This window comes from Pomacea canaliculata, linkage group LG5, assembly GCF_003073045.1.
Source record: "Pomacea canaliculata isolate SZHN2017 linkage group LG5, ASM307304v1, whole genome shotgun sequence".
NCBI lineage: Eukaryota > Metazoa > Mollusca > Gastropoda > Architaenioglossa > Ampullariidae > Pomacea > Pomacea canaliculata.
In genome coordinates this window covers 9096208-9110488 of record NC_037594.1, presented here as the reverse complement: position 1 = coordinate 9110488, position 14281 = coordinate 9096208, and the positions used below count along the sequence as shown (strand labels likewise).

The following is a 14281-nucleotide window of genomic DNA, read 5'->3' as shown; positions in this document are numbered from 1 at the left end:
GAGTAGTGGCGCTAATCCACTTCGCTCCCGCACTTCATTCACCTGCCTGCAGCACTGCACGGCCGTCCGCAACACCGCCACGCCAACCGCCGCACGTCGACGCTCACCAGCACTGCCGGACGTCGTGTGTTGCCTGACCTCCAGAGTATGGGTCATGCCCCATCCCCTCACCTCCACCGTTTTGTTTATTTTTTGTCTGCCTCGTAAATCTGTTGATGTAAATCTGCGTCTACTGACCAATCGTGATCTCACTTGAAGTAAAGCCAGAAAGAGTGGCAGGCGCTTGGATTGACCCCTCCCTTCTTTGTCGCCGCCTGTTCTTTATGTCTAGGATATTGCAAGCTGCAGTCCTCTTGTACGTCTTCCACCACCAACCCATTTCCTGCCCCAAAAGAGAACAAATAAAAATAAACCCTCTCGTTTGAAGGATCCTGATTGGGTAAAGATAGACTGGAAGGTAAGAAAAGTGTTCTTTGTTTTTAGGCTTTGCTTAGTGTACAGAGCCGACGTGAAAAAGAGGGACTTGAGTCGCTGACGACCAGTTAAAACATTTGTAACCATGCAGACGAACGGTGGAGGACCGACGGAGCTGGAGTCTGGTGCAGGTTGTGCCCTTTACTACAGATCCACGTGACTGACATTTTTAGGAAGAGTGGAAAGGAATGGCTCGGGGGAAAGAGAGAGGAAGGCAGCAAGAGAGAGCCCCTTCCTTCACTTCTCGCATGATGCAACTAATCTTTAAAAGGCTGGCAAACCTGAAACTGATTTTCTAAATCCCAGCGTCACGTGCGAGCGGCCAGGCGGAGAGAGGTTGCGGGTTGCACGTTGCGGCACGCAAGGCACATGCGACACAGCAGGAGCAGCGCTGCGGCAAGTCGCACTCCATGCTGCCGGCGTAATGTCCCACCTGCCTGCGGCCTGCTTTTAACGCTGATGACGGCAAGATGAATTAAAGAAGCTAATTTTAGAGACGGCAGCCATGCATTTTGGTCTACTTTTCAGTTTGGCTAATCCCCGCGTGCGGTTTAGATGACGTCAACCAGCGTCACAACCGCGTAATAAGGTATCTTGCCGAGGGTCCTGATGGTGTGGCGAGTTTGTGCTGACGTCATTGTAGACTTTTACTGACGACACCTCATCTTTGTTTGTTTGTTGACACTTCATTATCTGTAATTTTGAATGACCGCTAATTGTAAAGTTCAGTCATGGCAAACAGTGCGTCGTTGTCAAATCACCAATTTCACTAACTTTATCCTGCTACTCTGTTAACAACATCCACGCACCTCGCATCCTATAGGAAAAGTAAAACTGACGTTGAGCGAACTCGTGTGCACACTATGAATGTTCGCGGACCAGGACAGAGATCGTGTTTGTAATTATGACTGCATTTCAACGTCATAAAAGTGGCAAACTTATCGAGGTTTTCCTCTGTTAATGGTCCCCCTTAGCTGGATGGCTGTTGTCGATTTGTGACTAAGCTCGGCTAATATTTACATGGCGCTCGTATAAAAACATCTGCCGAACCTATATCTTTGGCAATATGCGTCCTGTTATGAACCACTTAACGCATGAACAGTGGAGGCACTTTTGCAGCCTTTAGGAGATGTGCACCAGCACCACCACCACCACCACCACAGCCGCCACTGCTTCGTGTAATTCTGTGAAAGCTTTCTTTGGAAACTGGCTAACTGGCTGAAACAGCGCTCACACTTTAGACAGCATCTAAACTCCGCCTACGGGTCCACGCTGACTCTCTGACCTCTCCTGAACTTCCTTCTAGGAGGAGGATCTGACGACAAAACTGTTGTTGCCAGACTTTTTGTCCAAGGCGTAGGTCCCTAGGGCTGTTGTCTGTCGTGTTCGGCCTCTCCACAAGGAAAGTATTTAATCATACAATATAGGATCTGGGTCTACTTTCAAGACAACTGAAATATTTCAAACGTCTTGCGTTATTAAAGGTTCACGCAACGCCTTTTCTTTTTGCAACAAGCAAAAGACAGCGCTGTGCTTTACTACGAACTTGAAGCTTTTATGTTTGACGCGGGTACGCCTTTAAATCGTATGAGCGTCTGTGTGTGCCAGCTGCAAGCATATGCACGCGCGTTTGCATATGTGCAAGGGCATCAAGACATGCGTTTGTCACTGCGATCATTAGATCGCGCGTGCTGAGACTGCCTCGAAGCTCATGTTATCACGGACCTTGGTTTGTGCCTTGGGCGCAGTAATCGCTAGCTCTTGTTTCTCGTAATTAACACGACCCGTAAAGCGCAGAGATAACATCAGCTACCCGTATCGACCACGAGCGTGCCATCTTCTGCCCAACACGTTGCTTTGTGTCAGACTTGGATGACTTTGTGTCCCAAGAAAGACTTGAATACATATTTCGTGTTGACCGACGAAGGTTAAGATATTAAGATGCTCCTACAGTATAGCCCACGTTAGCCAGCTTCTCGCACCTTGGGATTAGCACCACAAAACTCAGACACCTCGCGCCATTTTCCCTTGCTGTCCGGGCATGCCTGTACAGTTTAGAGTGCTAGTCCGGGCACCAACAATCTCACCAAAACATTTTCTTCCCGTCCTTCCAGACCAGAGAGATCCGCCCAGGGCCGGCTAGCCCGCAACATGCTTTTTTGTTCTTTTGGAAACAATAGCCTATTAACTTTATCTTGCGAGCCTGGGTGAGATATCTGGTGGTGGTCGGGGCGTGAAGGACCCACCTACCTTTCCTCCTCAACCCCCTCAAACCCCGCACCAGCCAGACCTCGGAACTCTTAACTTTGAACCACCTCCTCCGTTCTCGCCAAGAAACAATGGACTTGCAAGCTAAGGAACAACAATGGCAATGATGATTAACACGTGCGATTCATGTGCATAGTCTCGGATTACGTGGCCCTTCAGTCTCGGTGTGCCATTGTTTAACTACAAGACTGCTTTTCTCTCTCTCTCGGTGTGTGGAAAAGAATACAGTGTCTCAGCCCTCGTCGGTTAGGATGACACTTCTCGCAACAGATGATAAAAAAAATCTAGAGGTTAGTGGTTTTTATGGGAGGGCGTGGAGTAATGTCTTCTTGGCGTTGATTGCTTAACGACGGCAAATTGGACGCCATTTGTAGCTTTCGTTGGTCACGTGATCATGTGGACGGATCACACACCGGGTCGTTTGTTTGTGCAATATATATTATACACACCATGGTCACTAATTGGACAGTGTGTGCTGTGTTAGGACGGCTTCGTTGCCCTTCGGGTGAAGGTACAGGTCACTGTCATCTGCTGACGAACGACTCGCTAGAGATCATGTCCTGTGATCTTACTTAGCTCCCCAGTCCTTAAAGAAAAAGCTATTGATCCCTTTTTGAACAGATTTATGTCCTTTCAGATATCTAGTTTAAAGTCTTGATTTTTAAACATTATTGCATTTTCCTCCTTCAGCATTCCTTCACCATCCAGTGCTCTAAACACGTCGAATCAAGAGCACTTAACCCCCTCTCCCTGGCACATTCTGTGGGAATTCAACTTTCTCAAAGATTATTGTTCCACCTGTGTCGCTGGTTGTTTGAAGAATGTGCCTGGGGAACAGGGGCGAGTCAAGGATGGCCTCAAATATACACATTATAGAGAAAGATATACATTATCATGGAGAAAGATATACATTATAAAGAAAGACGTTACAGCTGCCAGCAGTGTAAGTAATCTTTGCTCGAAACGACGTTTGCGTGTCAGGGCTGGCTTACCTTTCCCCCCTCCTCCCAGGTGGGTTTGTACCCGGCATGTCGCACCTCACCAAGTACTTCTCACGTGCATAAAACCAAAGTACCCGTGGTGTGTGCGCTCTCCTGCTCGATCTGTCCGCGTGTGTGGCCGCTTTCGTCAATCCCTCCTCTCTTTATCTCTGCTTTTCTTTCTAATGAATAGAACAATGATTTTAGAGAACAGAGGGCTCGAAACATTTTACAGGCGCTTGAGCACAACTCACGCTTTCAGCTGTCGTCAAAATGGCGCAGCCGCACAAGATTTATTTGTTTGAAGGAAACGAGCGCCTGTTCCGCCGAGTAAGCAGATATAATAGCATAATAGCTCTTTTGTATCTGCGCGAAGAACAAGGTGAGATGTTGTGGATGGTCACTAGGGGCGACACGTAGTTGAGGGAATGGCACGAGGTGAGCGCAAAAACGAGTGCCAGCTACTGAAGACCCTCACTAAAACAGGTCATCACAATTTTCAATCATCGATGACAGCAGTGATCACCATCTCGTAGAAATCACTGCTATACGAAGCCGATAGACTAAAAACTGCAACGACAAATACAACTTCCGGCTGAAGATGGACGTTAACATCCTCCAAGGCAACCAGACTACAACCAGACATCATGCAGACATAACAATTCTATGGAAAGCCTGTACGCAGTCCGAAGTGAGGGAAATCCCCTGGGGTTGACAATGTCCCAGCTGAGATGCTCAGGCAGGGTTGGGAAGAAACAACAAAAGCCCATCGGGAACGTAAAGAATAGCCAAGAGAATGGACGAAATCACCATCCATACCCCTTACATAAAAAATGAATAGCACCAAATTTACAGAACCGTAAGCCTAATCAGCCACCCAACCAAGCTCATGCTGAAAGGAATCCATAATCACATCTACACCGCTGCTGAGAACCTAATAGCAGAGAAGGCATCAGACGACATCGATGTGGTCTTAGGAGAAATCTTTCATATTAATATCATTGTGGGAGAATTACCCACGCTGAGAATTACCAAAGCATAGCCAAGCCTTTACTCCTAAGACATATTACACACACACACCTACGTCTTCTATGCAAAACTTCTGTGTTCTCCCATACATGGGTGTGTGTATGCTTGTGTGTGAGTGTGTTAGAACCGATAGACAGCCAAAAGATATATGCAGTTCTTCGCCAACGAAAGATAAAAATGTAATTAAAAGAACCCCAATCCTCGTGGACGAACAGCCTCCAGCGAGGACACGAGACCCCAGTAGACACAAATTTTAATCAGGTCAGCTGTCTGTGTGTGTGTGCCCTGAACTTTGAAGATCCAGGCAAATGAGCCTCGGCGTCTGTTGACCGCACGCCCGATTACCGAACTGCTATTAGTTCTTCCATGGGAGCCTATGGACGACCCCGGGTGTCACGCGACGTCACTACATGGCGACAAGTTTACCCGGGAGAAAAGAGCGAGAAAGTCATTAATGGCTGTTGTCGCCATTTTGTAGCAAGTGGTGTGCCAGGACAGCCAGATACATTTCTCACAACATTTCTGTTTTTATTCGACTGTCTTTGGAATGCTGATGAAAAAATATTCCGAACGGAAAATAATGTTGAGGAATGGTTTCGGAGTGACAGAAAATTGGGATGGGTAATCAAACATCAATTTCCTTCACTGTCGCTATCATCTACCCCCACCGTTCTCGTTCACACCCCGTTGTCAAAGCGTTTGCATGGATGGTCATTACTGTCTTTATATACTCGTTTTATTTATCTGTTATCTTCTTCGTGCATCTCTGTTTGTCTATAAAGCCTTTTCGAGCCATTAGGCGAGGGTCTACAAGAATTCATGTGAGAGTAATGCTGGTGGTGACGAAGGGTGAGGAAGTCGAGGGGGATGGGTTGATGAGGATGTCCCTATGATTAAGACTGTGTCCCAATTCGTGTATTGATCACAAACAGCCAGGTGTGTGTGTGTGCACGGCGTGCAAAGACTTCATATGTGTGTCGGTCGGCGTCACTCAGGCGGAAATGAAATTGTTTACGTTGAGCCGGACACGCCATTGTTTACCAAGCCGCGAGAATGACATCCTATTTCCGAGGCGCTGCGCACACAGCACGCGGCCAACCGGAGCTTGCACATGGGCAGCATGGCGGTCCCATACCTACGGATGGATTCTAACCGAGACTTCCGTCGCGAGCGGAGGTTGTTGCGAGCGCCACACCGCGTCATCGCAGGTGTAAGTCTCTCTCACCTTCTTCCCACTCTCATTTTGTAGCTTGTTGTCGGTGTGTTTCGTGACCTTTGCTTTTCAGGTTTGACAGCGGTGTGGGTGTAATTACTAGATTGAGGCCCGGCTGCCACAAAGAGCCATTTTCGTAACGAGGCTACTCCATTAATGACCGTCTCCTGATGTGATTGAGGACATTTAGAAATACACATTGTTAGAAGAATAATATGGGTTAAGCAGCGCTTTTTCATACAAAAACTTTTTTTTAGCAAGCGTAACAGCTTGCAGTGTCAAAATTTCAGGCTCCACCGCCTTCGGCACACGCTAGAACGCCAGGATATGGGTCTGTATCTCATAGCAAAAGGTATTTAAATAATTTCCAGAGAATGCTTAATATGTTAAAATTTAATCTCACTGCTGATGTAGAAAACAAAGTGTCGTAATGCCCTTTTTATGGACATATGGCATGTGACATTAAAACGTGGAAACTTGAGCAGTTAGCACACAGGTATGTGACCGGGTGGCATTTTAATCTTGTCCTCCCCACCTTGCTGTCGGCGTTGAAACATGACCCTGTGTAGTGACGCCAGACAACGGACGTACACAATGAGTGGGAGGGTCCAGTCGCTTCTCCAGACATTTTTGACTTTCTGTCACTGGGTATCGGTGCTGACGAGTAAAGTTACCTGATCTATAGGTGTGGTGGCGCTTCGGTGGTGTAATCCAAGCCAGTCTCAGGTGTCGTAATATGAGCTCAGGATTATTCTGTCCCAGCCTGTCTCAGGCTTAAAAAAATTTGAGATGTTATTTATATTCAAATGAAAATTCTGGGTGCACCTTATGCTAATATCTAATAATAAAGATAAGAAAGGATGAAGATATAGGGAGGGAATCAGAGGGGGTTGAAAGAAAATGTATTTTTACTTGTTCAAAAAATAACCGGTGCTGTTTGTGTGTGCTACACGAGAAAGGAGAGAGACTGAACAAAGAATTTCGTGACAGACGCGGAGGGCAGATAGGATTGTGTATGTTGTTGTTGTCGAGCTGGAGTCAAGTCACAAGAGATACGTGCGAGCCGTTGTAGCTAGCCGGCAAAGAGGGAACAATACATTCCGGACACTTAAAGACACAAACCACTAGGGATTCCCCAAGTGACTCGTGTCAAGAGCATTCTTAAGTAAACGCATTTTATCGAATATGACGCCGTGGTATAAAATGGCCAAACTTAGCCACTTAGACAATAGTAGGTGGTCGACACAAAAAGCTCTAAGTTAGAGGAAATAACCGAATCGTGCCAGTTGTACTCGTCCCGCCCGATACTTCTTCCGGTGAACGGATATTTGTGAAACTTCCGGTTCAGATATCCGCTGGCTTGCTAACGTGTCCGTCGTCTATCGTCGATGAAGTGACGATGAAGTCAGCCTGTCGGATTGGCTGACAGTCGGTCACGTGCTGACTGAAGCCGTTGGCGGTCACCGTGACAAGGGACGTAACTGAGGCCCAAGTGCCACGTAGAGGAATGAGGAAGACGGTGTTGTCCTCTTACCGTGGATTTGAACTTTTCCACATGGACGTCTTAGTGGGTCGTCACGGGGCAGGCGTTGTGGGGGAAGGTGGGGGAACCGGGAAGTATTTCTAGCTTTGTTCCAGTTGATTGCATGTCTATCACATAGATTAGTAATCAAGGGAATGAGAAAGCCAGTGGTGGTCAAATGCGTGTCGGACTATCTTGCTGCTCAACACTGGGCGTTATAACCCGCCGAGCACGAATGAAGGTGGAGGTTGGGACGGTGGTGGCAGTTCCACAGCATCTCTGCACATGCCGTGTGAGTTATCACCCCATGACAATGCGGCGTTAGTAGCGACGCACGCGTATTTAAGACTTCCGGGCTGGAAATCCGGTTTCCTTCACGTTCGAACAGGGCAAGTGACCTCCCCCTGGCTTCTGTCAGCCGCTGATAAGTCCTTGTCCTTCCGTCTTCAACCATTCCTATCCTTGTCCGGCCAGCGGCCTACCAGGCTGCAATGTGTCACTAGTCGATGTGTGACGTTCCCAGCTGTCTGCACGCTTGTGTCATGCATGTAACCTCTTCAGAGGAAGAAAACGTTTGTACCACTAATATAAGTGTGAGGGAATTTTCACGAGGTGCCGACACAGTATGTTGAAATTTCCATACAGTCTTTGTAAGATTACGTGGTTTTGTTCTTTAGTCAACGTGTTGCATGGCTATTACTCAACGTATGCATACGTTTACACACTGGTTTGCAGGTCCTTCATCGACTTATTCTCACCTTCCGGGGTACCTTACATTCGGTTGACTTATTATGTTATGGAATGCATAGCTTTCTATATATATATTGTATTTATATCTACATATGTGAGCTATACATTTATTTGAGTTATTTAAAAAGTCACTAGAAATTCCGGGAAATACCTAAGGTGTCAAACATAGTGAAGTTATTTTTAAACAGTAAAACTTCATGAGGACATAGGAAACACACCTTACAGAATAGCATTTACAACTGAATTTCATTGAATATACAGTCTACATTGTGTGACAAATATTGCGGGCTGCACAGTAAAGATAACTTCTTCTATTTTCTTTTAAAGAGGTCAGTGCGTAGTGGACACAATGCTGCATCAGAGAAGAAACTAGTGTCTTCTGTACCTACTGAACATTAATGCGTGAGGCCTGCGTGTGTGACTTAAATAACACAAATCATCGTCTATTAGTCAGACTCATATCAATACAGCTTTGTATTGAGGAAGGATATTTCAATTTAAATTTGTAATTTAAATTGTTTGTGTGGGACGAAGTCCGCTTACTTCACCATCTTAGTCTGTGCTTGCTTGCAGGCGCCTGATAGTGTTTGTCCTGTGTGTACCTGACTCAATAGAGGGTTGGGGAAGGTAAGGTAGCGAGGGAGGAGAGATGGGCACCGCCCTCACGTAAAGCTGGCCCTGAGAAAAGTGAGGTCTCAATATCTCACTCCCTAAAAGTTTAGGGGACGCCCTTAATCCCCCCCCCACCTCATTTTTTAAAAAGAAACTGTCAGCAGGCCAGGATTGATACTGCGAGATCTTGTGACGCTGAAGCACTGGGACTCAAATCACGGGGGTGAGGAGGAAGAAGTAGGAGGGTCTGCAGGGAACAGGGAAGGGGTGGGGTGGTCTTTGAGACTGAATCGCGGCGAAGAAGCCGCATCAGTGAACAGGTGTCACGTGTAGAAAAAGGAGAGCGTGCCGAAGAAATGATCTGATTCCAGGCCAGCCGATTCTCGCTATGTTGGTGGCAAAGAGCGTAACTGCTGGGTCATCGGACACCTTAGAAGTGGGTGAGGATAAATGTGCATGGCTGGAGTCCGAGAACAAGTGGCTGGTGTGTTTGCTGCTGTGGAACTAGCCAGCCAGTCGTCATTCCACCCTTGACTGGTACCTGTAGTTGAGGGGCGGGGAGCACTTTGATAGAAGCGGTAGATGACTAGGCCCGCTCACCTCTCTGGCCACCCTCTAGGGTACCTTGAAGGACAATCTTCACAGGGTGTCATGCCGCGTCACATGACCAAACCTGACCAGCTTACGTCACTTAACTAATGCAAGTAGAGCTTGCCGGGGTCTTACGAGCGTGACAACTGTGCAACGTACAAAGTCATTGGAACTAGAACTCTGTAATCAAGTACCATCACTAATACCGTTTACAACCAAAATTAAGCATATGTTAAAAACCTCTATAGTCTATGTCCGAAACCTTTTTTCGCTGCCTGTCATCAGATACCCATTTGCTGGGGCGACGGGGACTTTTTAACAGGGTGAACTTAAAACCGGCGATTTCCTGCTGCGCAACAAGAGCTTCCACCCAGGACTGTGTGCTCATGCGCGTCTGATGAGTTTGTGATGTCTCATCAAAAATCTCCTTTTCTTGACAGAAGAATTTCGACAGAAGGCTGATTATACGAGAGAGTCATCAGACTCTTTGTGACTCACCGAATTAGGTGCACTCTTGAGTAGATAGGGCTGACGACGACGCATGGCAGTTCTTCATCTTACAAACTCGGTTGACTTTAAAAGCATTATTTGTAGTTTTTGGAGAAGTTTTAAAAAATACAAAACAAACCAGCTCCACAAATCTGGCTTCATTTAGAAATGTTGAAAGCCTTTATAAGCACACACATTTCTCACTGGAAACATAACTAAGCTTAGCACCTATCCGCACGCGCGGTCATGCAAGTATGTTTGATGATAAACTATGTTGTGGCGCATACTTTTAGGGAGGAAGGAAAGAAAAGTTTTTCTCCCTACACATGGCCGTTTCCTTGACAAGAACAAAGCCGGTATAGTTCTGCGTGCAAGGTGTGGAGAGTTTAACATGACAAGGGCAATCACTCTCGAGACAGCGCTGCACGCTTGGGCGAGTCGGCAGGGGGGAAAGGCAAGGGAGGGGGCGGGAGATCCGGCCAGAAATTAATGCGGGGCACCATGGAGTATATTTGTAGACTGCTGTCATGACAACTTGATATATTTTACACCATCTCGGCTCTCCTGCTGCCAGGCCCAGAGCTGCCAGCTAGCCGAGGGGCGCTCGCCGTGCATTACTTCTGGAGTGGGTAGGTGGGGGAGGTGAGGAAGGGGTATCAGGGAGGAGGTGGAGTTGGCGCAGGGCACGCGTGCGTGCGCGTTTTTTGGCTTCTTTACGGCTGGTTGGTAACAGTAGAGCTTAGAACTGGCTGAGACAAATGAGCCTGGCGGTTAGACCTGCATAGCAAGAAAGAAAACTCTTATTTTCTTATTACCTGCGTGTGTGTGCGCGTGTGTTCGCGTTTCCACTTTAGCATGTGCTCGGGCTTGTCGGGTACCCCAAATCGTGGTCTTACGATGAGATATAAAATGTACCCGGAGACCCCGATACATACAAGGTACAAGATAATTTTACCCCCTTTGTCCCCCTCCCCTTTCTTGAGACGCTCCGCTGTTCACGGTTCGCTGGCTTTCATTCTCCTAGGATCCCGGGGTTTTCCTCCGGTCTCATCGCACCCGTGCCGGTCGGCTTTCAGACACGTCATGGCTTGTGAGCCCAGGGATATCGGCGCCACCAGTCTTACGCCGATCACCGGATAGTCGTTCGGAGTTTTAGACTGAATTACCTGACAGTCTTAGAGAGACCATCCGGCAGTTGTCTAACGTCTTGGACCAGCCACCTGACAGTCGCCAACAGTCTTGGAACCGCCACCCGACAGTTGCCAGAACCTGGTTTCCCCCTTTATACATTTCTTTTTGTCGGCCTGTGCCAGGAGTTAGACGATACCTATCATATTGAATGCCCCGGATGCATCCAGCAATACAGGCCTTATGAAGCAGCAGCTTGCTTTTTGTTGTTTTTTCAGGCGACGTCTGTAGGTTTCTGCACGCATTCTTTGCATGCTGTTAGGGCCTCCATTGAGATTGCCCGGATGATATGTCTGGCAGAGCTTTGAGCTCAAAGCAGTTCTTTGTGTTGTTGGGGTTCACGTAGCAAGTGTTGAAGAAGGTAGTTCTTTTTCTCTCAGCAAGGGGCAGTGAGATTTGCTGCAGCAACCTGGTCTAATTAAAGAAGGAGCAGTCTCCTTGCTGCCGAGTGTTCACTGGAATCCCTTTCAGCCTACTCGGCCCTGTGGGTTGTGCTTCTGCACGTGTTATGGATGTTATTCTTGGGATAAGAAAACTCTTATTCATATGACAATGATTTACAGTTCTTAGACTTGGAACTCATTGCTTAAAGGCCAATGCAAGTTACTATTTAGAAAGTAGGACAGAACCGAGAACTCGGAATCTGCAAAGATGACAAACTATGGGACATGGTCAGATCACAGACTACATGGTCAACTACATGGTCAAATCACAGATATAAAATGTTGTTCATGTTATTGAAGACTTCTGTAGATTGTGAAGAACTGCAGCCTGTAAGCTGCTGTAGACATGTACACATTACTCGGATCCTATCCTAAAATTTACTGTTACTTTGTGCTGAAGACTTTACACGCTAAGAAACAATGGGACTTGATGCAGTCACGAGACACTTCACAACGGAGATACATTCTGACAAATGCGTTATTAGTCCACTTTGTCCTTGTGTGAACATCCTAGAGTGCGCTGACACAAACGTAGTTTTATTTTATCATCATGAATCATTATATACTGCATATAACTGTATGTGCTATACATTTATTCTACTCAGTAGGTTTGTTTACACCAGCATAATCACAGACTCCTGAGTAATGCGCTGAACTGCGACTACTTTTCAGCGGCATCATGATACTATAGGACACCGCTAGGTGACAGCAACCACTTAGCTCTATTATAATGTCCTCGGTGATTGGACGTGTTTAGCTACAGTATAATCTTATGGGACCACCGTCACTAAGCGATAGGAATTGTTCGGCTCTTTTATAGTCTTGCCGGACTAGTGTTCGTTGATGGAAATGTTACTTTGCTGTGCATGGCCGTGTAATAGAGTTTTTGATAGCTGCACTGAGACACCAAATGACAAGTGTACTCTTGTGAAGGCTAGATGCCAAGCTACAAGGGATGCCTTGTGTGTCCTTCTTCCCCAACCCGTTCTCTCTGTTTCCTCTGCCCTCCCCCCTCCACTGCTTCAAGAGAATGTTTGTCTGTGGGATGTAACTTGCAACACCTACAGCCTTTCTACTTGCGATAATTATCTTAGCGTTAATTAACGCTATGGTCAGCCCGAACCGCGTCCTCTCTTTGAGACCCCAGTGACCCGATTTCCGTCCTCCGTGAATGTAGTATAGAACATCCAGACACACACCAACTGAACCGACAGTGGTGAGATCAAGTTACCTTTTCACACGTCAGCTGCTCACGTTCTCCACTGGCCAGGTTAGTTAATGTCGGTTTGTTGTAGCTTTGTAACCCAGGGGCTGTAGTTATGAGGCAAAGTGGAAGGAAATCAAAAACAAACGTATTGTCTCTGTAGATATGGTGCTGAACCTCGCCAATATTGTCTAACATTACTTTACCTCATGGCTTTTTTCCGCTGCTTCATAGCTACGGTCTCCGGGGTACAGCAACGTGGGCGAGGTCTGGACACCGATTTATAACTATGGAGACAAATGTTTGCTCTTGATTTCCTCTATGTCCCGAAACGACTTACCCTCGTTTTATAACCACGGCCCCTGAAAAGAAGAGCCTCAGGTTCCTACAGTGATGACTGTCGCTCGTCACAGTCACCGAGACAGAGGGCAGCTGTTATGTTTCAGCATCAGTTTTAGAGCTGTCATCGAACAGTTTCCTCATCAGTGACGCTGCCCTTTGTGCCCCATAAGTGATACAGACGTGGGCCTCCTTGTGATTATGTTGGATTTTTTCTTTTTAATATATTTACGCAACCTTTAACCCTCTTAGTACTGCATGAAAGTATAAGTATTACAAAGACTGCCCAATAACTGAAGACAACAAAGACGACAGTGGGTGATTTATTATTATTGCTGCTGCTCTCGGGTAAACATTAGACCAAGAAACCTATACATGGAAAGGAGAAAGCTTGAACTTCTGCAACAAACGTAATACTTTCCTGGCAAGTCACGATTGTAGCTCATCGTGCTCTAAAGGTTAAGCCAGTGGTAACGGCGGCGGCGGTGGCGGCGGCGACAAAGGGAGCGTTAGGCGGCAGACACTCGGCGATTCTGTTGAAACGGAAAAGCGGGTGGACCAATAAATGAAATGAGCATGAGAATCTTAAACAAAGACTGCAAGCGAACAGGTACTTTACATTTTAATGTCTCCATCTCTCGTTTGGTGGGAGGGAGGTTCGTTAAAAAGGTGGCCCTGCCTTTCACCAACCGAGTTCCCAAGTCTGCGATTCTTCCGCGCCGAGCGACAAACCGCTAACAAGCCGTTGCCGACAGTCGGTGAGCGATTTGGTATCAAGTGATCTTATCCGCCAGCTTCTCGCCCACAGCTTCCCGCATCATCTCAGTGGCCATAGTATTGCCGGCCGACTACAAAGCTACAAGGGAGAAGTACTACACAAGGTCAGAGTGTCTTGGTACCGGTAATTTGGCGACTGTGCTACACCTCTTCAGCTCCTCTGAAGGTCCAGGGTGGATACTGTTTTGTGTGTCTGTCGGGTGGTTTTTGTGTGCAATGCGCAGGCCAGTTCTGTGACAACATGTTCGAATGTGTCTGTAAGTAGTTCTCGTATGCGTGCGTGTGTGAATGCGCGCGCTCATCCGCTGCGGCCAAATTCCAGCCTGTCCTCTGTCGTTGTTATAGAGTCAGCAGTGTCACAGTTGTCTTTGAACTCTTCGCGCTTTCTTGTCTAGCTACGCA

General features: G+C 47.0%; 1 protein-coding gene and 1 long non-coding RNA gene across 12 annotated transcripts in view; one reads left to right on the top strand and one right to left on the bottom strand.

The window, feature by feature from the left end:
• Positions 1-14281, top strand: part of LOC112563615 (RNA-binding motif, single-stranded-interacting protein 3-like) — a 141672-nt gene that overhangs the window by 43565 nt on the left and 83826 nt on the right. The window contains exon 1 of one of the 11 annotated variants that reach the window (XM_025237762.1): positions 5816-5961. The exons of 8 other annotated variants lie outside the window; for them this stretch is intronic. In XM_025237762.1, coding sequence (XP_025093547.1) covers positions 5863-5961 — 99 coding nt within the window. In that variant the 5' untranslated portion in view covers positions 5816-5862. Of the gene's footprint in view, positions 1-5815; positions 5962-7706; positions 7779-7940; positions 8110-14281 lie in introns of those variants that run through there. 2 more of the 11 variants (XM_025237760.1, XM_025237759.1) reach the window with 2 other exon arrangements.
• The window catches only part of LOC112563616, an 85855-nt gene continuing 79718 nt past the window's right edge, over positions 8145-14281 (bottom strand). The window contains exon 3 of the long non-coding RNA XR_003099082.1: positions 8145-13635. This is a non-coding gene — a long non-coding RNA (uncharacterized LOC112563616). The remainder of the gene's footprint in view (positions 13636-14281) is intronic.